Below are 27436 nucleotides of genomic sequence, written 5' to 3' on the forward strand. Positions count from 1 at the left end.
GCATAGGATGCAAGGAATGTACATACAATATTGTTGTATAAAGCATACAGTAGTTGCATTCCACATTTGCTCAAATGTATTCAGATAAGTGTTGCATTATCACATGACATTTATGAATGTAAATGTGACAAGTAGAATTTAAATGAATAACTGCGTATTTGCTGCTTAGATTCGTTTGACAGAGAGGATTATCTTTATGTAAATGATTCAATTCTTACTGACAGCAAGCCCACAGGAGAGTTGGAATTTGTTAATTTATAGTACCTTGAAACCAAATTTGTTGCTTAAAAGGTAATCACACCTTACAGATTTAGCTCACTTTCTTGTGGCATTGATGGAACTTACCTAATTCCTTGTCCTTCATATTTCCTTCAAACTGTTAATATATTAATTGTTTAGCCTGAACATAATGTTCTTGTGTAATCTCTGCTTATTCAAAAGAATGTGTAGTTCAGCACAAGAATCAATTTAATCCGGTAAACAGATTACTGAAAGTAGGGTAATTGTCAATGTTTGGGATCATCAAACTCTGCAAAAATTATTTTGAGGATAGCTTGCCGCAGTTTTCCTATCCAGATTGTACAGATACAATTGACAGACTAATATAGGGGTCCATTCGCCTTCAGACTATTCTCCGCATACTTTACAGTCATGTAAATACTTTTTTATGGCATACTGACAATACATTCCAAGGACTGACTAAGGCGTAACCTGGAAATAATATTCTATTATGATGGACACATTTCCCAGCACTGATGAAGGATCATCCAGACTTGAAACATTAGCTCTATTCTCTCTCCTCAGATGCTGTGAGTCCTGCTGAGATTTTCCAGCATTTTCTTTTTTGTGTTTCAGATTCCAGCATCTGTAGTATTGTGCCTTTTATCTTAGAATACTATTTGTTGTTGAGATATTGAGCAACCACCACTCCTAGGCTTATAGAGCATAGAGCAGTACAGCACAGTACAGGCCCTTCAGCCCTCAATATTGTGCCGTGCTATGCCCTAACCCAAGATCAAGCTATTCCGCTCCCTATCATTCTGGTGTGTTTCATGTGCCTTTCCAATAACCGCTTGAAAGTTCCTAAAGTGTCCGACTCCATTATCACAGCAGGCAGTGCATTCCACACCCCCACCACTCTCTGAGTAAAGAATCTACTTCGGACATTCCTCCTGCACCTCTTACTATGAACCTTAGTTATGCCCCCTAGTAACAGCTCCATCTACCTGATAGCGAAGGGGAAAAGCAATCAGTCATTCTGAGCCACATCTCTAAGCATTTAGCAGCATTAATGAAGAATGGTAAATGAGATACGTGCGTTTCTATCCTAAGCATATTTGTACAAATGTTGTAAAAATCAGCCTGTTTTAACCCTTATACGGTGGACAAATAACTTTGAGTAGACGTCTTATTAGTACAAACAATATTTATTTAAACCCACACAATCAATAATCACCCACCCGACCAACAATAAGTTATCTTACAGAAATGCTAGAATTCAAGTACAATACAAGACCTTGACTTAACTGTGTGTGACTGACAAAATACCCAAACAGATACTGGCCTTTATCTGTGTGCTGGTCTTGGTAGTTGTCTGCGTAGTCTGGTCCTTTAGTCTGGTGTGGTACCCTGGCTCTGATCTTCTTTCTTTCCTCCCTTCTCAGGTGTGGTGGCTCTCCGTCGTTATAGCTTGTTCGTGGGGGTCCGAGAGAGAGAGAGAGATTCCTGGTTGTGCAGCATCCTTTATATCCCATTTGGCTTCACGCCCTTTTTTTGGCCATTGCCAATCAATCAATCAGGACTTGATCACCCTGATCGATAAGAGTCCAATCAGGTGCTACCACACCGATCTCTGGGTGTGTCTCCGGTGGCCATGCCTGTAGGTGTTGTAGGCACATAGGTCAAATACCTTCCTCCTAAGTAAGGATTCACGGTGCCTTTACGTCTGGCACACAACCCAGTGTGATCAGAAAGTCTCTTTCATCCTGGAGATGGCCCATATCCTGTGTATTCACTCATCAGGGTTGCAGCCTGTTTGTCTCTGTCTTTAAACTGCAGCCTGTCGGTTTAGTTTCTTGCCCAGTTATCCCAGAGTGCTTTACAAAACGCCATTTTAGATGGCCTGTTTGGCTACATTCCCCCCTTTGATCCTGAACGCAAAGCGTGATGGATCACAAATTCAGGACCAATATCTGTCAGGAATTCCCCAGTCACTCAACAGTCAAGCAAGGCCCAGGTATTGACATGTACAGTAATAATGCATCCCTACAACATATTCCAGAGGCTACAGACAACAACAGACTACAATATAAATATAAAGAACCACATATTCTAAACCCCATTATTACAATAAGCTAGTTACCCACAAATACAGACAATCAGATATTCCAAACACCAAACAAATAAATTAATTATAAACCAACATTTAAACAAACAGTAGAATAAAGTATTCGCATATCTGAGACACATTTTGGTAGTAGAATTTCTAATGGCTCATTAATATAAATGGTAAAATGGCAGCCTTCCTATAAACATTGTTCTACTGAATTAGAGGAGGCCATGATTCAAGGGCGAACCCTACATTCTGCCTCCGGGTCATCCTCTTTTTCCATCGGCTGAATTGGACTGTGAGGATGATCAGATATACGAGGGTGAACAAAATTAGTACTACAGCCAGGTGTGACATTAAGCGAACAAATGGATGGATTTGGATGTTTGAGCCCCAGTTCCAAAGGTCATCCCACCAAGTGGTGACTTTGATTTCCTTAATCCTCTTTTTTACCTCTTGGGTCTGCTGTACTACTTTGGTGAAGGTTCTGTGGGCTGTAGCCAATTTTGCCCGAATCAGGTTCAATTCCTCCAGCAGGAGGTTTAAGCTTGTATCATATTTCTCATGGTTCTCCCCTAGAGTCTGTTGGAGCTCGTCAGTGGCGTTCACATCTATCTTCTCCCTCTTACGAATGTCTATTAGTTGAATGAGGCCCACTCTGGCTGGTATGTCTGGTTTGATGCAGAATGTAGTGTTAGTAATGTTACAATGGGTTGTGCCATACTGATATTGTTTCAGGGAGGTGGTAAGACAGTATCTCCCTGCTCCTTTGTAAGCTACTCGGGTTATGTCTGTGTCCAGGTTACGAGCTTCTACTGAGCAATTTAGACTAGTGTTTGTTCTGAAGCCACACAGTGCATGCTCATTTAAATAAACTGGGTACGAACATGCAATTATTTCATCAGTTTGCTGACATCTGTCCAGAGTAGTGCCTATGAGTCTCCCTTCTTTTTCCACTGCGTATGGTAAAGTGCCATCATACCCTATCCAGATATCTTCATGGATAGTTCCTATATTTTCCACTTCAAAGACCCTCAGTCCAACCTGGTCGTCAGTGATTATGGGGAGCCCTAATATCATTCCCAGGGCTTTCCCTGGAGTCCCCTTGCAGTCGTCGTTGCATAGTAGTTATACTCGTTCTGAATAACCTTCTTTCCTAATTCCAGCCCTTTTCTGGACCATAGGCTAGACAGGCTAGCTCCATGCACCCATGGTTAGTGTATACCCATCAGTCACTAGTGAGGGTGGTCCTTAGGAAGCAGTAATCAGAGCTCCTATTATCTTTCCTGTACACACTCCTTGGATATTACATCCATACTCTTATTGGGGTGTACCCATAGGATGCCATCCTCACATTTGCCTGCTTCTGGTGGGATGAACCACATATATCCAGGGTATTGTAGGCTGCTCTTCTGGTCTTTGGTTGAGGTGGTGTCTGTGGTTCGGTCTGAGACGAGGAATCCCATGTAGCAGAGAAGTATGTTGTTCATTCTGGGGGAGATCAAGGTAGCACCTGTTAATTCTTATTAATATCTGATTCTCTTTTCAATTTCATGACAAGAATGTCGTATGATTCCCCCCCAACTTTTTCCAAAAAAAACCAAAGAAATAAGTAAATGAATAATAAAGGCCCAATAGTGTCATACGAAGGGTTGGTTGGCAATCAGTGTTTAATGGGGTTGAGTGGGGTGAGGAATTTGCAGAGCGTGAAAATAAAATGTCAATTGGGTGATGCGTGGAGTGGACGGATAAAGCTATTTACAATCTGGACTGTGATGTCCTGGTTCTTCCTGAGTGAAGAGAACTTATGTGGGCAGGCTTTGGCTGCCAGGTACCATCCCTGGTAGTGAGCGCCGGGTCAAGCAGTTCTGGGAGTCCTGGTACCAGGGGTGCCGTAGGGGGTAAGGTTTGCGGGTTCCCCATCCTTTTCGTGAGGGTGCCCAGGCCATGGTTTTATTCCTGAAGCTCTGTAAATTGGAGCGGGGACCGTGGGTGTATCTGTTGGTCCTGGGGATACTGGGTGGGGGTTGTAGCTGCCTGTCGGGCCGGTCCTGCGAGGGACATGGGTTGGGGTCCATCGTCGGAACCTCTGAGATGGTCGTGTGGGGTAGTTGGGTGGTGCCCTACAGTCCCGGGCAAAATGGTTGGGTTGCCCACAGGTGTAACACTGTACTTGTGGGCGTGGGCCTCTGGGCTCAGCTCTATATCGTTCTCGGTGTTGGGGATTGGGCCTATGTTCTGTGTGGCCTCGTGGTCCCCTGTGTCGGTGATCAGCAGGGTTGTATGGGTGTGCAGGGTTTGCTGGCCTTCTGAAATTTGGTGCCCTACAATCTCGGGCAAAGTGTCCCGACTGCCCACAATTAAAACATGTCCCTCTATCTCTCCCTGGGGCTGCTGTGTAAGGTAGACCTGTACCTCTCTGATATTGGTGATCCCCTCTACCTTCGTTTCTCCATACTGGACCCTGACTGGCCCTCATCGGAAGCATTTTTGCCTCCTTTCCTGACCGTGACGTTGGGGCCCCCTGAACTTCCTGTTCCCAGATTCGAGCTAAGCGTCGGAGAACCCACGCTTCATTGTGTGTGGTTTCTGCAGGGTCAAAATTAGCACAGGCTTTCTTACCTTCCTCTGTAGCATGCGACACTAATGTCCTAGCCCATTTGGATGAATCAGCTTCATTTAATCTAGTCCGATCTAATTCCCCATATACTCCTGTGAAGTGCATCCACAAACGACTGGCAAAGGCAGTGGGATGTTCCCCTTTCCTCTGTCTGCATTTATTTAACCCATCTACAGGATCCCCTTTATTAAATCCTATCGCAGTCAATATCGCTTCCTTAATTTCGTTTAATGTTCCTTCCCCAACATTTTGAGGGGCTGGCAGGGCAGACCGTACTGACTTGCTTAAGCACATGACTATCAGCTTCACCTCCTCTCTCTCATCCAGCCCATGCATTATCTTTTGCTGCCTAACATCCTCAAAGAAACTGTATGGGTCAGCCGATGGCTCAAAAGTTGTGATTTTATTTGCAATCTCAGTCAATTGTGCCACTGTAAATGGAGTCGTGTATGTAACAGCTGAGTCCTGACCCCCTCCTGTCCGACGTTCAGTCGTCACAGGGTACATTGGTACTGGAGGTACATCTGGGGGTGCCGTGGGTATGACCTCCCCTGGGAAAGACGGTGGTGGACCCCAACTCTCGGTTTGCATAACATAAATTCTAGCATTCTCCTTTAACTCTCCCCAGTCTGCACTGTCTATCCCCTTTTCCTCTTCTGTCCCGAAGGCACACATAAATCCATTTTGAACTGATAATAGGGATTCCAGCCTTGAGATTTCTCGTTGGCATTTTGAGTGGTCAGCAGTTGCCTGTCTCTGTTCTTTACTGGCTTGATGTAGAGCTTTTATAGCAGCCTGCAGATCAGTGCACTTAGCTTCCAATCGTGCTACTGCCTGCTCAGCTTCGTCTCTGGCCAAGACAGCACGCTGGGCATCTTGGTAGGCTCTCTCATACTGGGTTTGGAAATTGCCCAGATGTAATAAATTTGCCTGGTTAGTTCGCCTTAATTCATCTATCTCTCTGTCCTTTTCGGCTTTTATCTGTTCTATCCTCTCCTGCTGCTGTTCCCTTAGTCTCTTAATCTCCTCCAATTCCTTACGAACTGTGTTTAACTCCTTTTCTGTACCTAGCAGCTGCCCGAAGCAGCTCACAATAGCAATCTGTTTCTCATATTTGTTTGCCTGTTTTCCCTGAACTTTCCTTAGATCATCCCAATACTTCTGCCCTAGGGATCCCGGTCCCGTCTCAGTATTGGCACAAGATTCTGCCCATAGGGGCCACCCTTTCTTCTTAATATATTCCCTGATTTTTTTTTCCCATATGGGACACTTCTCTGCCATTCTATATTTAATGACAAGGGGTAGGGAGGCGATTGGACTGCGGGTACGGCTTTATGCTATGTTCCGGTCCTAATCCCTCTGGGTTCTAATACAAACCTACAGAGTTTACCCTATCCTCCTTGTTAGTAACAATACATGCACAATAAACAATTTCCCGAAAGCAGTTATTTGTCCAATAAGGAGTTCACACCTGTTGGCTCTGAGTTTTAAATAACCATTCAATTTAAAGTCTGTGGGGTTCGATATCGGAGCAACAAAGTTACTTCTTATCGATGCCCACCCAGGGACGCCAAATGTTGTAAAAATCAGCCTGTTTTAACCCTTATACGGTGGACAAATAACTTTGAGTAGACGTCTTATTAGTACAAACAATATTTATTTAAACCCACACAATCAATAATCACCCACCCGACCAACAATAAGTTATCTTACAGAAATGCTAGAATTCAAGTACAATACAAGACCTTGACTTAACTGTGTGTGACTGACAAAATACCCAAACAGATACTGGCCTTTATCTGTGTGCTGGTCTTGGTAGTTGTCTGCGTAGTCTGGTCCTTTAGTCTGGTGTGGTACCCTGGCTCTGATCTTCTTTCTTTCCTCCCTTCTCAGGTGTGGTGGCTCTCCGTCGTTATAGCTTGTTCGTGGGGGTCCGAGAGAGAGAGAGAGATTCCTGGTTGTGCAGCATCCTTTATATCCCATTTGGCTTCACGCCCTTTTTTTGGCCATTGCCAATCAATCAATCAGGACTTGATCACCCTGATCGATAAGAGTCCAATCAGGTGCTACCACACCGATCTCTGGGTGTGTCTCCGGTGGCCATGCCTGTAGGTGTTGTAGGCACATAGGTCAAATACCTTCCTCCTAAGTAAGGATTCACGGTGCCTTTACGTCTGGCACACAACCCAGTGTGATCAGAAAGTCTCTTTCATCCTGGAGATGGCCCATATCCTGTGTATTCACTCATCAGGGTTGCAGCCTGTTTGTCTCTGTCTTTAAACTGCAGCCTGTCGGTTTAGTTTCTTGCCCAGTTATCCCAGAGTGCTTTACAAAACGCCATTTTAGATGGCCTGTTTGGCTACATTCTGATGTGAGGAAAGCTTCGTAGACATTCACCTCTCAAAAAGGTAAGAAATACCTAATATGGAATATTCCCTCATTTGAAGAGTGATGACAATGACTTATAAAAGTAAAATACTCAATGGGACATACTTCCCACATCTTTACCTTTGTGGAAGATCAGCACACTCACTTATCTGGGATCACAGGAAGAAAAGAGTACATTTCTTCCGGATTGCAGATTTGTTTTAGTACACTGGTATAGGCAATAATACTTGTCTATTGGGGAATGGAGCACTTCAAATAATTTTGCAGATGTAATCTTGCGCTTGATATCTACAGGATTGTATCAAAGAGAGTTTCATGAGCTGCTTGGACCAATTGATAGTTACTCTGTAAATGTCATGTCTTAATCCTAATGCGCACAATTTCTACCCTGTGGTCAGGATGGTTGATATTTTGTGGTGACATTACAGTACCACTCCTTTAATTTTTTTCAAAATGCACTTGTCCTCTTCTTTAGGATTCAATATGTTGGCTCAGCACTGAGAAGATAGGCAGATGAGCAGCTCCCAGGTTGCTTTGTTAATCGAAGGTTTGAGATATTTAATAAGTGATCCAATCCAGTTGGGGAAGTCTAGGTCATGGAAATATTCCTCCATTTGGTTTATTCCTAAAAAAAAACTGGGCTTGCTTAATTGTTGAGGATTTATTTACCTCATTTTTGTTATTGACATTTTTAAAATACAGTTATATTTAAATCTGTCCATAGCCTCTTATCATGTCCAACACCTTGCACTTTAACCTTATCCAACCCTCTGTTTCCCCGGCTCTGACACTTTTATGTTGCTAGTCATGCCTGTAGCTGCTCAGGGCCTACACACTGGAACTTCTTCCCTACACCCTTCTGCATCCACCTCCCTCAACTCAGTTAAGATCCTCCTCAAAACACAGCTCGTGGAACAAGTATTTGATTGCTCCTAATGTCTCCTTCATTGGATCAACATCTGTTTTTGTTTGATTATATCTGTGTTGTACCTTGAGATGTTATTCTATGCTAATGCACATTGTTGTTTAAATGTATCAAATGCTGTCAATTCTGTGAAATAATATAGAAAACTCAAACAAAATTTCTAAATGAATATTTCACTTTATTGCATACAAAAATGATGTATCATATGATATAATTTAATAATCATCTCTACTTAATTGCAAAGAAACTGTATTCTACAGACATTATTTTCTAAAACATTCTTCTATTTATGTTAATACTGCAATCAAGGAAAAAAAAGTTTCAGATTTACTTCTGTCACTGTCCCATGTTCATTTCGCATCATTGTGCTTTCTTTCCTCAGCAGATGATAAACATCACATATTGTAGGTCATGTCTTAATAGCACACAATTCTATTTGATTCCCTCACTATGGGGAACAGAGTGGTTGTTTCTATTGAAACGACTAACATGATTGTGATACTGATCATACTGAAGTTCTAGGGGCCATGAGATTTTGCACAATACTTCGACTCCAAATTTACCCTGTTTAGCAGTTACTTAAATGGTGTAAAGCACATCAGCTTTAAGTCATTGCTGAATCATTTATATGTTTTACTCCAAAAGAAATCCATCCTGAAATTCAGTTTAGTATTTGAAATATGTCCTTAACCATAGGTGTGTCCTGAGAGATAAATGAAATGTTGGCTTTGAAAGGGATTTTTTAAAATATGTTTTTCCAGCAATGTCTGAGGAAAAAAAAACTTAAAACGGATTTATTTCAATACATTCTAATATTGCGCTATCTCTGACACGTAGCTCAGTACCATTTCTGCGCAAATACCAATGGAAAAGAGGAAAGCAAGGATTTTCTGTTTGGAAAACTAACTATTAAAATAAATATGGACTAATATGACAAAGAAGTTGGCCATTCTCTGTTTGATCTTCTGAGCTTTTTTCAAGTGAATTCCGTTTTTATCCAAGTGACATACAGTATCCCTAGAGGAAACCCTTCTAATTTTTGGCTCTATTATCAACAAGTAAGCAATCTCCAGTGAGATATGGAATTTGCAGATGGAGATTACAGCTCCCTTTATATTGTCTGATTTAGTGTGCCAATCTTACAGGCTCTGCTGCACTAGGCTGCATTCATTTCCAATTCCATAACTGTCTTCGTGTGGTATCTCTGAGTGAGAACGGCAGTTTAGTGCCAAATGAAATGTCTTAGCAATGCGTTTTCTTTCCTATTTCGGGACTCGTATTCTAGCTGAACCGGGGCAATTTTTTTAAAATAGAAAAATTAACCACGCAATAGTACAATTTTCATTCTTTTTAAGACGTTTATCTTCATATACAGATTTCTCAAACTTGTGGGGAAACTGCTCAGTTGAAAATATTGTGATGTTGCAAACGGTCGGAGCTGCACACGATTATTCTGTTGTGTGTTTATGGACCATTTTATTTCCACCTAGAACTAAATTGAATCTAATCGCTTCAGATGCCCTCCCCCCCCGCCCACATGGCCGCGCGCACGCGCGCGCACACACACACACACAAAACTGTGCTTGTGGGTAGAGTTGTGAAATGGGGTACACATAATTTAAAGGCTGAAGGATTATCTATCATTTTCTGCACACCATATCATTTTCTGCATATCAAAACAGACCCTTCACACCTCCCCTAGAATGCTTTTCAAGCAAGGTGATGCAAAGGTGCATGTAACCACAGCATTTGATTTCTGTGCCGAGGAATTTCATGTATTTCTAATGTTAACAGGGAAACTGTCAGTGTTGCCATAATTGTGGTGTAAAACTAACATTAAATTGCATGTGTGCAGATGCCAGAAATTGAAGTTAAATCTGAAAGTTGTTGTCAGTGATTCTTTGATCTTCTTCAGGGTGCGCTATTGCATCTTTAGAGAAGGAATTATTTAGAAATCACAGATTTGTTGTGAATGTTTACTTTAAGGAGCATTGATTAAAGGCTCGTTCAACAGGAATTGCTGAGTTTGTAATGTTGTACTAAATCATAATTACCGCTGATCAACCTCTTGTGACCTGTAAAATTAATTTTATAAGTCCTATTCCTTTAGAAATATGTCTGAAGATTGCAGATTTTTATATATTCACGTTTTTGTTCTGATATTTGCATTTCTCCCTAAATCCAAACTGTCCAAATCTTTGTTTAGTTTATTAGTATGAATATTATTAGTGTAATGAATAATTTGTCATTTTTACATCCTGCTTCATTGCAAATTGAAAATTATTCAATCTTATTGACTGATCAGTCTGTCTGCTTCGTCCCATGCTGCTGGATAGTACAGATTTCCTGTAGAAGGCATAGAATTCAAACTGACATCAGAAAAGGGGAAGGCTGACCCCTAGAGCCTGCTCAACCTTTGAAGGACTCTTTTACTGATGTCAATAGTGAGCACTGTTCTCTGCATCATGTTTACTACAGATAGTAAAATCCAGGCAATAACTTGTTGCATTTTGTTCCCTAATAGGAAGAGCACTCTTATGAATAACCACTTAAAAGGAATTTTTGTTTAAAGGGTTTGCTGCATCTACTTAGAGGGATGGGTGGTAGATGAGCGGAAGACATTATTTTGTTTTTGCTATTCCTGAGGTCTTAGTTTGATGAATATGTACCACCAACTGGCACTGATAGTCATTCAGTAATATTGTCTTGAATGATACTAGGATCTCTGAAGTCATGGAATCCCTGCCTGAGGGGAAATGTGTTACTCCAGGTATCAGTTGTCAGCTGACATTGATTTGCATGGAGCTTGCTACTGGCGTTGATGTTACCCTCGTGATGCTTTCAGATTGTTGCACAAGTTCTTGCACTGGGCATTTTTTTTTTCTACATGGTATCATTGCACATGCGCAGGTGAAATATTTTACGTATTTCTCTTGTGGGCTAGATCTCCTAAATGTTACTACTGGTATTTAGAAAGCTAACTTCAATTCAGTTGATTTCAGATTGTGAATTGTTTATTGGCTGTATGGAACAATCCTGTAAAACACTGAATTCTAACTCCCCTGGAGCAAATGCAGTAAGTTATTGACTGAAATTTTGCGCTCAGTTGCGAAGGGATGGTGTTTATCACTGTTAACAAGCTGCCCATACAGGTTCGGCCTTCTTTAGATTGCAGACCCTCCTCTTCTCTGAATGCTGTACTTTATACAGGGGATCTGTGCTGGGTTCAGCAACAGCGCAAGTAGCAAGTAGACTGATCAGACAATCAGACTGAGCAATTTTTTTTATCCATTTGTGTCATGGGCATTGATGGCTGGCCAGCATTTATTGCCCATCCCTAGTTTTCCTTGAGAGTCAACCACATTGCTGAGGCTCTGGAGTCCCATACAGGCCAGACAGGATAAGGATGGCAGATTTCCTTCCCTAAAGGACATTAGTGAACCAGATGGGTTTTTCCGACAATCAGCAATGGTTTCATGATCATCAGTAGATTCTTAATTTCAGATGTTTTTTTGTTGAATTCAAATTCCACCATCTGCCATGGCGGGATTCAAATCTGGGTCACCAGTACATTAGAGTTTCTGGATTAATAGTCTCGTGATAATACCACTAGGCCATTGCCTTCCCAGAAGAGGACAGTTACTAAATCCACACAATGTTCTCCCCAAGTCTTGTGCATGTGTATCAGTGAAAATTTTAAATAAATCAGTTGATTACATAATTAAATAGTTGATTACATTAGCTTCCATGAACTTGTGCAGCCCTGGAATCCAAACAAACACTGTAATGTTGTTGTTGTTTCCACAGAAGCATGAGCACTGAACTCCGATTCCTGTCCTAGCTTTGTCCTGGAAGTTCTCATCAATGACATGATCTTAGTCCCACTTCATTACTAACAGAGATAAGGGTAATGATGGCAGTTAGAATTGCTGTGCCTGACCACTGTGCTGCTTTAATTACCCCTTCTCAAATGGTTTGGCTCAAGAATCAAGCTGGAGGGTGGCAGCTACACACAAATACTGCCCGATGCATACATCTTCCTGACAGGGATTTGTTCAGTATTTAAATAAAAGCTGCCTGTTTTTATTGCACCTGTTACAAAGGACCCCACAATAGGCTCTTTGGGAGGAAACCAGAAAATGCTAGTAACACACAGTAGGTTCAGTGAGCATCTACAAGAGTATAACAGAAAAAAATGCACTCGAAATATAAATTCATCTTTCTTTTGATGCAGACAGAGCTGCAATACATTTTCAACATTAAAATTTTTTTTTCAGATTTTTAGCATCTGCAGCATTTAATTTTTACCTATGACCATATTAACTTCCAGTTTTCACTTAAAAAAGCCACAAAAATCTTGAAATCCAATGTTTTAATAAGAAATTTCACTCATTCAGATGCCTTGGACTTGGCTGATTTTTTAGTTGCCAGCTTTGTTTGTGATGCTGTTTGGCAGCATTTCTGATTCAGGTAAATTTGAATATATGGAGGCACTGCATTTGTTCCAAATCTGTACTGAAAAGCATAAATATAGCCCAGCTGACAGTGTAAAATTACAGTTGTCACTTCACTTCTTGTACGCTTAGACTGTGTTTCTGCCTGCATCATCTGCTGTTCCGTAGTTAACCAGAGAGCACAAGACTGGATTACTGCTCTTGTCATTAAGAAAACAAAAAAGTTGCTTGTTTTTGCATGGTAATAGCACATTTAACCTGAAAAGAACAGTCTAAGAACATTTTCTGATAATTTGGTGCTGATTGATGTCAATGCCTTGGGCACCTGAGAAAGCTAACACACAAAAGTTCAAAATCACTATTTAAATTATATGTGATGCTCCATCTTTCTAATCTACTCTTCTTCTGTTGTGAGTTTAAGTATCTGACCAGAGGAAAGAATGTTTAGCTGGTAGGAAAATGCACCCCCTCTACAATGCCACCCACACGTATCTTTTCAACTGGCTGAACAAACTCCAGAAAGCAACAGTGAAACGATTTTAGCTAATCTGCACTGCTCTGTGTAGGGTGAAGGCACAGATCTGAGGTGGTGTACACTGAGCCAGGAACACACACACATATCAGAAAGCTGCACAGATTCATGCGGAAAATTAATTAACAGGTGTTGGCAAAGTTAAGGATGATTCCTAATATATCAAAGAAAACCCATTTGTACCTTTTTGTCTCTTGAAACAAAATGTTGCTCTCACAAAGCATGAGAGTTGGAGACTGGCAGAGATTCAATTTGAGGAGCAGAGTAGTAAAGTTGCAGGTGCATGATATCCCAAACAGTTATTGTGCATATTTTGTTTTGTTCACTTGATTACATCTCACTCCTTCTCCCAGCAAATGGAGGCATGGTTCAAGAATTGTGTGACTGTTAAAATGACTGATCCCAGTAAGGAAAAGAGGGACTAAAAGGGAAATAAAATTGTGAATAACAGAATAGGAGGGGTAAAAGGCTGAGAAACGAAGGAATAAAATTAAACATAATAGCTGAGATTGGAAGAGATTTAAACAATGCTTTAAACATTAATTTCAAATCGTATTTTAAAAGGTGTATGTAACACTTGCTGAATAAATGTCATGAAGCTCCAGTCTTAAGTGTAAATTGGCTTTCTGTCATGTCATATTGTTCTTTGAATAAGAATTTCAACTAAAATTAGTTTCAGCGTCTGTGGAGCAGAGAGGAAGAGAGAGGATGCTTTAAGGCTAGAAAAACCTCAGTTGACTCCCATCCTGGTAGATTGGGGAAGGGGATATGTGGACTTTGTCTGAATTTAACTGGAGATTTGTGATATATGATACCAGCTATCTGCAGCTTCATGCTAACATGCTGAGCTTGTGCTTTAGTCAAATATTAATGAAGCCCCAGGATATACTCTTGCAGTGTGTGGCTGATACAGAAGGAAGAAAACTTATAATGTAGTGATGAGGAAATCTGTCAGAAGACATTAGTTAAGTCCAAGTTGGATTAGCTGCTCCTTTTAAGTTTTTGTTTTTATACAATTGGGTCTGTTTAATTGATTAAGTGTTGTATTTTTAAATTTCAGTTTGAGTAAGTGCTTTCCTTGCAATCAAATGACTTGGGAAAGCGTCTTTAGACATGGGCCCATTACAACCTGTGGTTGAAAATGCCCTAATAATTTATTAAATAAGATTACATCTTTATCAGAAAATACTGTACAGAAGTATTTTGGTCCATAAACTGCTGTAGTTCTACCTTACATATAATATATTATATACTTTATATATTTCAATATTGGAAGTTTACAAAAAAACTCACTGCTAATGAAAGATTGTGCCTATATAACTGAACTATTGTACATGATATATTGAATACATATTCAGAGGGTTGAAACTCAGGATGTTATCTAATAGGTGAATATATAAATCATATACAGTATATACTTAAAGCTGAAACTGGCATGAGCATCACACTAGATTTGTACAGGAAATCTAAACGATCAGTACAGAAGATGTACACACTGATGTATCTATGCACTACTCTGCCATAGATGAAGAGCCAATATAGATTATCTGTTACTCCTATGAGTTGCTATTAAGTCATGAATACCAGAAGTAAACATTTCAGCAGCTTCTTTCCTTCCCATCCCAGCCCTTACTTATTCATAGGTGTGGACGTTGCTGGTAAAACCAACGTTTATTGCCGATCTCTAATTGCCCCTGAGAAGGCAGTGGTGAGCTGACTTCTTGGCAAGTAAGTGGCTTACTAGGCTATTACAGAAGGAAATTAGGAGTCATATTCCCCACATTTGCTGCAGGTCTGGTGTCACAAGTAGGCCATACCAGTAAAAATAGCAGATTTCCTTCCCTAAGCTACATTAATGAATCCAATAGGGTTTTCCAATAATCTGATAGTCACATGGTCACCATTACTGATATTAGCATTTTTTTTAATATTCTAAATGTATTTAGCTAACTGAATTTGAAACCCTTGTTGTCATAGTGAGATTATTAATCCAGTCCTCGGGACTATAAATCGAGTAACTTAAGCTATTATGCTACCGTTCCCGATATAATACATATAAGAAGCAACTTCGTCACATAGTGACACTTCAGTGTAAAATAGTATGGAGAGTTATTTCACCAGGATAAAATTTTACTACTTTTATAAAAAAAGCCTTGAGATAAGAAGATTTTGACTTATTTAGAGTTAGCATTTTAAAATAAAATGGGTATAGAATGACCAGGTGCACTTATGCGATAATGTAAAGAAAAATGCCAAACAGGTAAAAAATATGCTTCAGCTAAATGGTGCTTTTACATTGGCTGCTGTAAAAGGGATTACAGAAACAAATACTAGATCTATGTATGTTTATTGTTAGTGCAGCAAGTTTGTTCTTATCATCTATGATATAACCATGGAAAGAATCATTCCAGATGACAATGCAAGACATTATGGCTACAGTCTCTGAAAACTCATGGCATTAATCTAGTTGGTCTTGCCTCTCAATAACAATTCAGAAAACAGCATTGCACACCTGTAGGTGTTGTTCCAATTCACCACCAATGGGGGTATTGATAATAAAACAAAGAGAATCTAAAAATTCTTCTTTCAAATAGTTTCCTATTGAAATCATTTGCATTTTCAATTTTTTTTGACTGGCCTTGCAGTTGATATTTCAGGTAATCGGAGAAAGCTGTCTTCAGAAGTGATTTGCTTTTTTTTGAGACTATTCTGATAGTATAACTTTCAGTGCAGTTTTCTACTGATGTACATTTTAGACATGCACAACCTATGGACTATCCAAGCTTTCTGTTGGTGTTATCCCAGCGTACAACTGAATTGCTTGAGATCTTCCACCGCATTGTTTAGGATTTCTTGTGCTCTGCGGGACTAAGTCTTGCTTTTACCGAATAGTGTACATGCTGTTACACTCTGGTACTGTAGATTTTGCACTCTACAAACCAATTTTCCTTCTAAATGGCCTTTAACAATATAAAGGTAACTGTTTGAAAGCAAAATTGATGATTGTTATAAAGCAGGCATTCATACCTGAATTGCCCAATATCTAAAACAAGTGTCAGGTCTTGTGACACTACTAGAAGTACCATAAGTTATACTATAATACATCCATAGGGATTTTTGTCCCATTTCACCAAATGGCGAGTATGGAATCTACATTCAATGTAGACAGTAAAGAGCAACTTATTCATTGTTTTAAAGCACTGCTACAGCAGAATAAAACAATTCGAGAACTGCTATCCCCATGTCACAGTGTCAACCACTTTGAATGTACTTTTTGATGACTACGCATCCATGCCTGAACACTGGGCAAGGCATGTTTTGTAGGAGTGTCCAAGTGTTAGTGTGGGGATCATACGTTTCCATGTTTCCCAATGCAGGTCCTTCACTACTGACGATTCCTCCTGTAGCATAGATTTTTCTATCCAATACCACGGCACTGTAACACACAATCCATTATGAGTCAATTGATCAAATAATCATCATCATGTCATTCACAAAGCATAAAGATAAGCTTTTAATTGTCAAGCATGCAGTAGCTCCTGTGCAGCATACACGGATCACTGAGTACTTGTTTTCTTATAATAATATTGCCACCATACAACAGCATGATTTATTCTATAATATGATGGATACATAATTATAAGAATGGGATATCTTTTCACCAGGAAACATTTCTTTTTGACTATTATATTGAAATCACATGTACAAAAAGGTTACTAAATTGAGAGCAAACAGCACCAATGCACAGTTTAATAAAATTAAAAAGAAACTCAGTTCGAATTTGTAGCATTGATGAAGCTGATTCAACAACACTAATCCAGAGAAGGGGAGGTGACATTTTCTGCTTGCGAACAAGATCAGAAACTGACTTTAGTCCCTTCAGTATTCAAATGTCAGACTGTTTCCTGAAACAGAATTCTTTTTAAAATGTGTGGCTAATCTTGTCGTCACGTACAATATTTGGTGCTAGTATGTGCCAAATGTTTTGTGTCAGGGTTGAAAATTCAATAAAACATCTCAGTTTATCTGCGTAGCATCAGTGTGACTTAACTTTGGGGTGGGTTGTTGCATAATTGAAACTGTTTTTTTATATTTAAACAACCATTTATAGCATTTATTTTCCAACCTGTTCCTCCCAACCAAATGTGATGCATCTGCACACACAATTATGTAAATAGCGTGGGCTCTATATGAGCCATACCAGTGCCACAGGATAAAATGATCTATTAGTACATAACCAGATATTTTGCAACTACAATCATTTTTACATTGACCTCAAGAGTCACTTCCATTACTACTACAGAATTTAAATAATAGATGGCTTCCACTGTAACAGGAATATTTTAATCAGCTATATGATTAAATAAAGTACATGGTAAGAATCTTCTCTTTGAAGTGCTACTACAATATATTTAGGACCACTAGAAAATTGGTGCCAATTTAGATGCTTGCTTTGGAATTTAAAGAGTTTTATTTTGTAAACATACCTAAGATGAACAAACAGCACCGATGGCACAACTGTAATGAGAACATATGCTTTGTCGCGAAATATCCCAAGGTGCTTCACAACAGTGTGATGAGACTGAAATTGACACAAATGAGGAGAAGGTATTTGGATGGGTGATCAAGTATCTAGTTCAAGAGCTAGGTATTGAGGCAAGTATCATAGGAAGAGTGTGAAGTAGAGACAATGTATGAGGGAATGTGGTGTTTTGAGTTTGCAGAAGATGAATGATGCATAGGAGAATATTAGAAAAGCGGAATTTGTTTGTAACGTATGTATGGATGAGGATTTCCACAGCAGATAATGATGAAAGGGTGGAAACATGCAATTGAAGTACGCAGAGGAAAAATAAGTTTGAAGTTCAGCTTGGGTCAGTAGGACGTTGAGATTATTTGTTTCAGCCTGAGCGAATCATAATTAGAGAGAACCTCACTAACATTGGCCACGTCAGCTCAAACTGACCATGTCAAAAACGTAACTGAATTGAGTTGGGATTCACTTGGTGATATTATGACTTGTGCAATTTTAACAATTTTTATTAATTTTGGAGCTGTGGAAAAATATGTGACAAGCAAATGAAATATTGCTTTAAATATCATTACAATTTTGTATGTAGTCTTGCTCATCTTAAAAACCTAAACCACAGAGAACAAATCTGAGTAGGTCTGAAATCAGCAGGAGTTGGGGGTTCCACAGAGATTCGGGTTTACAGATAGATCAATCTGACATTCATCCTGCTTATGTGCACCACATTCAGCATTATGGTGAAGTGGTTCCTGCCTCTGCAATTTAATCTGTTTCAAAGTATAGTATATAATATAAGCAAGATAATTTGCTTCCGCATGCGCCAGTTTTATGTTGCTATTAGTATTTAGCAAGATTATGTGCTTGCATGATGAATCAAAGCACAGCCTACATGTATAGATCATTCTGGTATTGTTTTTGACATTCTGTCAAAGTATCATAAGTAATTTTGTATCATGCCTTAATTTCTTCCCGACAAACTGTTGTTTTTGATGGTTCTTTAGCCCACTCCATTCACTCAGCTGTTCAATGATGTGCAGAACAATTTTAGCAACTATTTCTCAAACTCACAATGGAAATACATTTGACTCACTTGAGGCTCAAGGTTTTGCATTGAAGCCCCACTGTAGCGATTTGAGCACATGTATTTAGGCTAATATTTCAGTGCAGTGCTGAGGAAGTGCTGCAAGGCCATAGGCTGTTGGTCACCTTTTACAGGAGCTTGTACTGCTCAAACAGGTGGATGTAAAATATTCCATGGCACTATGCAGAAAAGAAAGTTCTCTTGCTGCTGTAGCCAACATTTATCTAACAATCAATATTAAAAGTAGATGATTGAATTAATTTTATTTCATTGCTGTTGGTGGGATCTTGCTATGTACACACTGGCTTCCATTTTACTCACATTTCAATAGTAACTATGGCTGGAATTCTCTGGCCATTCATGTCCTGCCACCACTGCCAGCGAGAATGGAAAATTTGGCACTCAGCGCAGCAGGATGAGAGAACACAGCTGCAGGTGAGGTCAGAGAATCCAGCCCTATGTTTCATTGGATGTAAAACATTTAGGATGTTTTGAGGTCAAAATCTTTCTTTATCCTCTAATTTCTTAGTCATTTCATGACTTACATTATTTAAGCAACAGATTTAAGTACACTGAGAAATTTGCTTAGGGAAGCATCTCTCAAATGGAGGTTCCTTTGCTCTGAATAACACTTCATAATAAATGGTATATATTATTCATGAACATAAGTACAATTTCCCATTAGTAGAGAACAAAATACGATAATTTGTTCTTTCAAGGTCACTTTAGTTCCTTAGGTTTTATTGATTTGTAACCATTTGTACTCTCTTGAATTGAACATGATTAACTTTAAGGCAAACAAAAAATCATGTTACTGTTCAATTAAAGGGATCAGCTTTATGAAATAGTATTTTGCACATCGGACAGGAAGGTCAATTGCTGGTATTTGCTGACTTTGCCTTCCTAATAGTGACTGCATTTCAAAGTAATTAACTGCGTGCAAAAAGCTTTGGGATGTTTAATATGATAAGGTGTTATATTAATACAATCCTTTTTCTCAAGTAATCCGATTTCAGTTCAATGACCCATATATTCAGTCTAAGTAAGGAAGAGAGAGGAAAAAAAAGTGTTCCTGCTCTTCATAGCATCAGTGTTGAGTGAGGACATGGTCAGTCTTTGTTGTGGTTGATTGGTTGGCCCCATATACGGTTGGACTTGTATGTGAAAAGAAGAGTCATTTTGATCAGGTATTCTAGAGCTTTGCCTGACTTTTGCAGCCATCTTCCTGACATAATTCACTGCTTTTTGTAGAGAAGCAGAGAATTTTTTTTGAAATTGTGCAAATCTATGTCTATAAACTCATAATATAATGATGTGAATGGCCTAATTTCACCTGGGAATTATATAATTGTCATGAGAAGAGTGCTCAGTTCTTCTCCCTCAAATTGAGGTGCATTGCTAAACATGCTTGGCACTATTTAAGCAGGGCTCATTCATTCTTTACATACCCCACAGCTAGATGTCACTGCTGCACTCCATACACATTGTTCAGGAAACGCTCCACCAAAGCCCCTCAGAGTAAAATGGCATGCTATGGGTATTATGGTTACTTCTCTTTGCTATAATCATATGTATCAGCATATATGATTATGAAAATGTAGAATTTCTTTCAAGATGCTGGTGCATAAAGGCAAAAAAAATTGTGTATGTTGTTCTTTAATCCCTAAGAGCCCTTTCTTATGTCTGTTGTAAGTACATAAGACTGTTGCTTAAAAGATGTGTAAACTTAAATCTATTGTAAGTGTATAATATTGATGCTTTGGAGCTATGTATAACTAAAGATGACTAAAATCAGAGAGTTGAATACATCTCATTACTATACTTGTGTTTCACAGATTAATATGTAAAGGCATTTATCAGAATATTAAATATATAAAACCTTAATCCAAAAGCATGAAATTTGAAATTGCAGCATCTCATGATGAGGAATTTATATTTTTAAATTAGATTCTAATTAGATTATTTCATTTATGCACCAGCACCTTGGGAGATTTTATTTATTTAGAGAGTACACAATCGCTGAAGCCAAGCAATAGCCTCCTCTGCCAGGGAGAATTTTACAATCCCTTCCCACTGAACTCAATGGAGGTTTGAATGGCTTGCAGCATTTTCCAGCCTAGCCCTTGCTGCGATGGGGCCACTCCTCGGTAATGTGCATCACTGTTTGTGTCTTTCCGTAAAAGCATAAAGGGTTTGTACTGAGGCCCCAGCCATGGAGATTGGCTGCACAGGGACTCTAGCCTGTCCTGAACCCAATTAGCAAGGACTACTATCATAATGGATGTCCAAAGCCTTGCCATTCAACAGATGGATTAGTGATGTCCCATGTTTCCTATTCCTTAATTCTAAGATTCCTGCTGGATCTTACTCAGGAAGGGTGCTCCATATGAGATGGCGAGATGGAAGGTGGGCAGAAGTTGGGTTGAACAGGTTATTATGGGGCAATAATTGAGGTACAGCATGGATAGTTTCAACTAGCTAGTGTGTTTCTGTCAGTCAGAGGATGTTGTTGGAATAATATTTGTGAGGACAGGAAGCCAGGGAGGATTGTCAAACAGAGTTCCAGCTATGTTGAGAATTGTTGCATTCAATTGAGTACTAACAAGGTATTTAAGTGATGCCAGTTGCCAATCAGGTGCAAAGTATACTGCTATAAGGTAAGTGCTGAGGTCCAGAGTCTTATGGTAGCAGCAACCCATATAGATCCAGCAAGTTTGGCTGACAGATTGTTTCTGACTTTTGCTGCTGTTTTCAAATATTCCCAGAAGAACAAAGACCTATCTTGAATGTAGTGTAACCAGTTGATAGCTGGTCACCAATGAGAAATCTTTTCCAAGTTTTGGAATGGCAATGATTTTTAACTACAGGCTACTCCTTTGGGAGTGAGTTTGAGCTGATAATTTTTGTGTAAAGCGAAGTCAGCCAGCAACACCCACATCCCATGAATCAATTAAAAAAAAAGGACACTTTCTAGCATGACATTTAGAGCATGGGTGGAGTGAGAGACAGCCTTTTTAAATTATCTTTTTATCTAATTAAGCATATTCACATATTATTTCAAAAGATAAGTCGTCTCTTCTACTAGAATGATAACTGTTACATGCCTGCGGTGTTTGAGGAATACTGATTGTGCCTTAACAACATGCCTGAATCTTAACCTCAGGAGAGTACAACATTATGACATTTCCAATTCCTATCCTTTGGTCTTCTGACAAATCCCCAACTTCTGGGACATTTTTGGGGAGGTTTATGGTATAAGCTCCATTAAACTGAAACCGTATAAGCCCATTCAATTTAAAACTCTTACAGCAATTAAAGATCTAAGTCCTACTTGCAGACATGAAAGAATCCAGTTTCTGTTCTCAATAGTCTGATCTGTGACTATTTGTGAAGGTGATGCTATTAACTGAAACTCCTGGTCTAGTATATTAGCTTATTAGCCATAGGGTCTGGGACAGCAACCTGCTGCTTGGACCGTAACTGCAGCAGAAACTATCTTCTGGGCATAACCACAGGATAGAATCAGGGAGGTATGAGACACTGTCCGGGGTTTTCTGCTCCCATTTTTTTTGGCGGGTTTGGTGACGGGAGCAAAAAATCTTGAGAGAGGAGCAAATGGTGTTTCATGCTGATTAAAAGCATGACGCAATGGTCCATGACCCTGGCAGCGAGATAATGGGAATCCTGATGTCAAACATTGAGTATATAATTTCCACATGTTAACATCTCATTATCAGGCCTCTATGCCTGAATCATTCCCCCCTATTGTAAGAAAGTTCATTCATGCCAGCTTGAGGGCACACTAATGTGAATTACAATTGGTCTCCCAAGACATGCAGTTGGGAGTTGTGGGAGCAGACCTCCCAGAGTCCTTTGCACAGGGAGAGGGGGTCGTGCCTTGGTTGTGCTGGGAAGTTGGTGAGGGGATGGAGTTTCCATATGAACTTTTGTGAATTTGGATGGCCATTATAAATGGCGCCCTGATCTTCAGAAACTCAAGTTTCTGGCAAACCTGCACCACCAGTGTGATGGCACGGGACTCTAACTTTCAAGTTTTTTACACTATAGCGCACCACTTTTCCCATCTGTTATTGGCCTTTGCCATTATTCGGGAAAATTCCACCCAATACATTGGCTGGGAAGCACTCTGTTTAAGAATTGTGAGGGTTTGTTGACTGAGGTGTTTCCGATTCCAGATGAAATGTAAATAAGTTATGAATTATGCACTGTAGTGAAATATGAGCTCTCAGGATATATGATTAGTTCATAATATTGAATTCCAATTAGTAAACTAAAAGTTATAGTGATGGTAAATGATGTTGAAAAAAATATTCTGCAAATCTTTCTTTTCTCTTTGACTCAGAGAAAGGCTTTCTTAATTTTTTATTTGGAGGTGCTCCAATGAGTTTCAATGCAATTCATATGGTTATTCCTTAGGAGCAGGAATACAACATTCACCCCATTTACAACTCCTTTTACCAACTTTCATCCCTAACTGTGGATGCCCTTGACTAATAAATACCTGGTTATTCTCGGCCTTGAAAGTTTCAATGATCCAGGAGCCTTTTGTGGGCATAGTTTTGGAATTCCACTACCCTACCGTGCTTCTTTACATTATACAATTCTAAGTTAATGCTTTTTGTTCTGAACTCATACAGTAGAGGAAATAGATTTTCTCTACTTATAGTTTCAAATCCTTTTATCATTTTAATCTCAAGCTTGTCCTCCTAATATAACCCTTTAACCCCATATCATTTGGTAAATAGGCATGGTGTCTCTTCCCAAGGCCAATAATATTGTTCCTGAAGTGTGGTATCCACAACTGAATAGAACATTACAGCACAAACAGGCCCTTCGGCCCACAAGTTGCACCGATCATATCCATACCTACCAGACCATAGGACTATCTATAACTCCCAATCCCATTAAATCCCATGTACTCATCCAGAAGTCTTTTAAAAGACACCAGCGAGTCCGCCTCCACCACCCCCGACGGCAGCCGATTCCACTCACTCACCACCCTCTGAGTGAAAAACTTACCCCTGACATCCCCTCTGTACCTGCTCCCCAGCACCTTAAACCTGTGTCATCTTGTAGTGGCCATTTCAGCCCTGGGAAAAAGCCTCCGAGAATCCACCCTATCTATATCTCTCAACATTTTATAAACCTCTATCAGGTCGCCTCTCAACCTTCGTCTCTCCAGGGAGAAGAGACCTAGCTCCCTCCCCAATCCAGTCAACATCCTTGTAAATCTCCTCTGCACCCTCTCAATAGCTTCCACATCCTTCCTGTAGTGAGGCAACCAGAACTGCGCACAGTACTCCAAGTGGAGTCTGACATAAGGATCTTATAAAGTTGCAGCATTACCTCCCGACTCCTAAACTCAATCCCTCAATTAATGAAGGCTAGCACATCATACGCCTTCTTGACCACATCCTCCACCTGTGAGGCCGATTTAAGAGTCCTATGGACCTGGACCCCAAGGTCCTTCTGCTCCTCAACACTGCTAAGAGTACTACCCTTGATATTGTACTCCTTCATCCCATTGGACCTGCCAAAACGGACCACTACACATTTATCCACGTTGAAGTCCATCTGCCACTTCTCTGCCAGTCTTGCATTCTATCTATGTCACGCTGCAACTTCTGACATCCCTCCGGATTATCCACAACACCACCAACCTTCAATATGCAATACTCCAAATGAGTTCTGAACAGTGCTCTGCAAAGCTGAAACATAACGCTGTTATTTTGATATTATAGTTCCCTTGAGATAAAGTCCAACCCTCTATTTGTCTTTATGATTATATTTTGAATATGTTCATTTGATTTCAGATCTAGACCTGCATTCCTTTGTTCCTTCAGCTGTTTCTATTCTTTCAGCATTAAGAAAATATTCCAATTTGCATTTCTTGGATTCAAAGTGGCTGACCTCAGATACATTCAATTGTATCTGCCATTATTTTTCCCTATTATTTAACCTCCGTCCATTTGTATCTCTTTGCTGTCATCTGCGCAATTTACTATTTCCTAGCTTGCAGACAACTGCAAATTTGATGAACAATATTCCACTGCTTTATCCAAGTCACTGCTATAAATGGGGAAAAGCTGAGGTTCCAGTACAGATCCGCAGGGAACACCATTTACCACACCCTGCCCCTGATTTGTACATTCCCCCTTCCTATTCTGCCTTCAACCTCCCAACCAATTTTGAGTAAATATATCGATGGAGTTGATGCCTCATTAAGCAACTGCAAAATCTAAATTATTCAAATAACAATGAACACAATATGGTGTGCGGTAAGCCCAATGCTTTTGATGAATATCACAACATTTTCAAGAGACTAGAATATCTGGAATAAACTCAACACATTAACTTAAATACATCTCTATTTGAGTCTTAATCCACAATCTTCCTCTGAAAGCAATGAGACCACCCTGACAGTGTGAAAGAATTGAACAAGATAGCAAGGTTTTCAGACACAAACTGGATGAATAATGAGACAATGACATGCTATATATAAGGAACTTGGCAGGGTAATACTAATTATAAGATGTAGAAGGTTGATGGTGCAAGATTACATGCCACAAAATATGGCCTTTCAATCTGTCCCACATGTATTGCTCATGCCAAGACCTCCTACAACCCTACAGCTCTTTCATTACATCTCTCAGCTACTTTATATCAATAACAACTGCCACAGTCAAGCTGTAATGGAATGCCTTGGTACATCCACCTCCTCATGCGCAGAGATACAAGTTCAGAACAGCGTTGCTGTAGCCAGTTGTATTTAGAGCAAGGGATGCCTAGGTAAGCTGGAGAACAAGGATTTGTAGAAGGAGACGATATCCAACAGGTACAATGTACTTGCTATTAGGATGAGGATAAAGGCTGTTGGAAGCACAGCCAGAATGGCTCCCTGCAATAGAAAATTGGCCAAAGGAGGAAGCAGGAGGAGGGGAAGTATAATGGAGTGTCAACTGACTGAGAAGTGACAATTCTATGAACTGTGTCATGGTTAACATATTTTTAGGAATTTTAACTTTCACAGAGATTGGGATAAACAGACTGGCACAAGAAAATTATGAAAAGTTAGCAAATTTCTTTTTTAAAGTTTATTTATTAGGCTTGAATTATCACTGCATTGAAGTTATTATGAAAGTCCCCTGATCACCCACTCCGGGCCTGTTTGGGTGCACTGAGGGAGAATTTAGCATGGCCAATGCACCTAATCAGCATGTCCTTTAGACTGGAAGGAAACAGGAATACCTGGAGGAAACCCACACAGACACGGGAGAATGTGTAAACTCCACACAGACAGTGACCCAAGCTGGGAATCGAATTGGGACCCTTGTGCTGTGAGGCATCAGTGCTAACCACTATGCTGCCTCTATCCTGTATATATCTGTTACAGGTTTTGCTGCAGAAAACTAACAGGGTGATGTATATTAGTTTTAGCAATCAGAGTCAGATTTAGCTAACAACCTAATGGTGTGTGAACATTTATTTAATAGCGACCATAACATTGAGTTCGGTGTAGTGTTTGAGAGATGAAAAACAGATACTAAGATTGGTGATTTATTTAAGGCTGACGTCAACGCGATGAGACAGACTGTCCACAGTAAACTGAGCAAATCTATTAACGGTTAAGACAACAGATAATCAGTGGGAAGCATTTAAAAATTGTAATTGTATGTGATAGAAAACTAGTCCAAACAGCAAAAAAGCTAATAACCTACAGCATTGGACAGCTAAATAAGAAAGAGACAACACAAAACTAGAAATAAAGGCATTCAAATGGCAAAGATCCTGGAGTACAGGAACGATACAAGGAATGCTAAAGGGTGATAAAACCAAGAGTGAAAGGAGTGTGACAGGAACCTTGCAAAGGATAGCAAAACCAACCCAAAATCATTTTTAATTATATTTGGGACAAGAGCATAGTCAGGAGCATTATGCACCCCTTTATAACCATTAGATGGATTGGCCATGCTAAATTGCTCTTTATTGCCCAAATGCATGAGGTTACAGGGGTGAGGGAACTGGGGAGACCTGGGTTAGATGCTTTTTCATGGTGTCAGAGTGGTTAGCACTGCTGCCTCACAGCACCAGGGGCCTGAGTTCAGTTCCAGGCTGTCTGTGGAATTTGTACATTTTTACCACATCTGTGTGGGTTTCCTCTGAGTGCTCCACTTTCCTTCCACAGTCTGAAGATGTGTAGATTAGATGGATTTAGCCTGAAATGTGTGGGGTTATGGAGATAGGTTGGGGGAGAGGACCTGGGTAAGATACACTGTCAGAGGCGGTGCAGACTTGATGGGCTGAATGGCCGATGGTTTCCATCCCAGGGTTTTAAAGCGAGTGAGTAAAAACATTGCAGATACCGGAACTATAATCTTCTCAATTCTCTCAGTTCAAAAACATTTATTTTAGACTGGAAAATTGCTTATGTAGTTTTGCTATTTAAGAAAGATGCCACAGGAAACCTGGGAATTATAGAGAAGTTCTATGGTTGCAAAATTACTGGAGACTACAATTTCAGATCGGGTGATTGCTAATTGTGAAAATTTTCAGAT

The 27436-nt window shown here is 39.8% G+C and overlaps 1 protein-coding gene across 5 annotated transcripts in view; it reads right to left on the minus strand.

Annotated features, from left to right (window-relative positions):
- Positions 1-9824: 9824 nt before the first annotated feature.
- klhl29 (kelch like family member 29) overlaps positions 9825-27436 on the minus strand; it is a 409579-nt gene continuing 391967 nt past the window's right edge. For all 5 annotated transcript variants that reach the window (XM_080192214.1, XM_080192217.1, XM_080192213.1 and 2 more), the window contains one exon: positions 9825-16684. In XM_080192214.1, the coding sequence (XP_080048340.1) occupies positions 16501-16684 (184 nt within the window). In that variant the 3' untranslated portion in view covers positions 9825-16500. The remainder of the gene's footprint in view (positions 16685-27436) is intronic.

Source organism: Carcharhinus amblyrhynchos, chromosome 7, assembly GCF_965287045.1.
Source record: "Carcharhinus amblyrhynchos chromosome 7, sCarAmb.v2.hapA, whole genome shotgun sequence".
NCBI classification, from domain to species: Eukaryota; Metazoa; Chordata; class Chondrichthyes; order Carcharhiniformes; family Carcharhinidae; genus Carcharhinus; species Carcharhinus amblyrhynchos.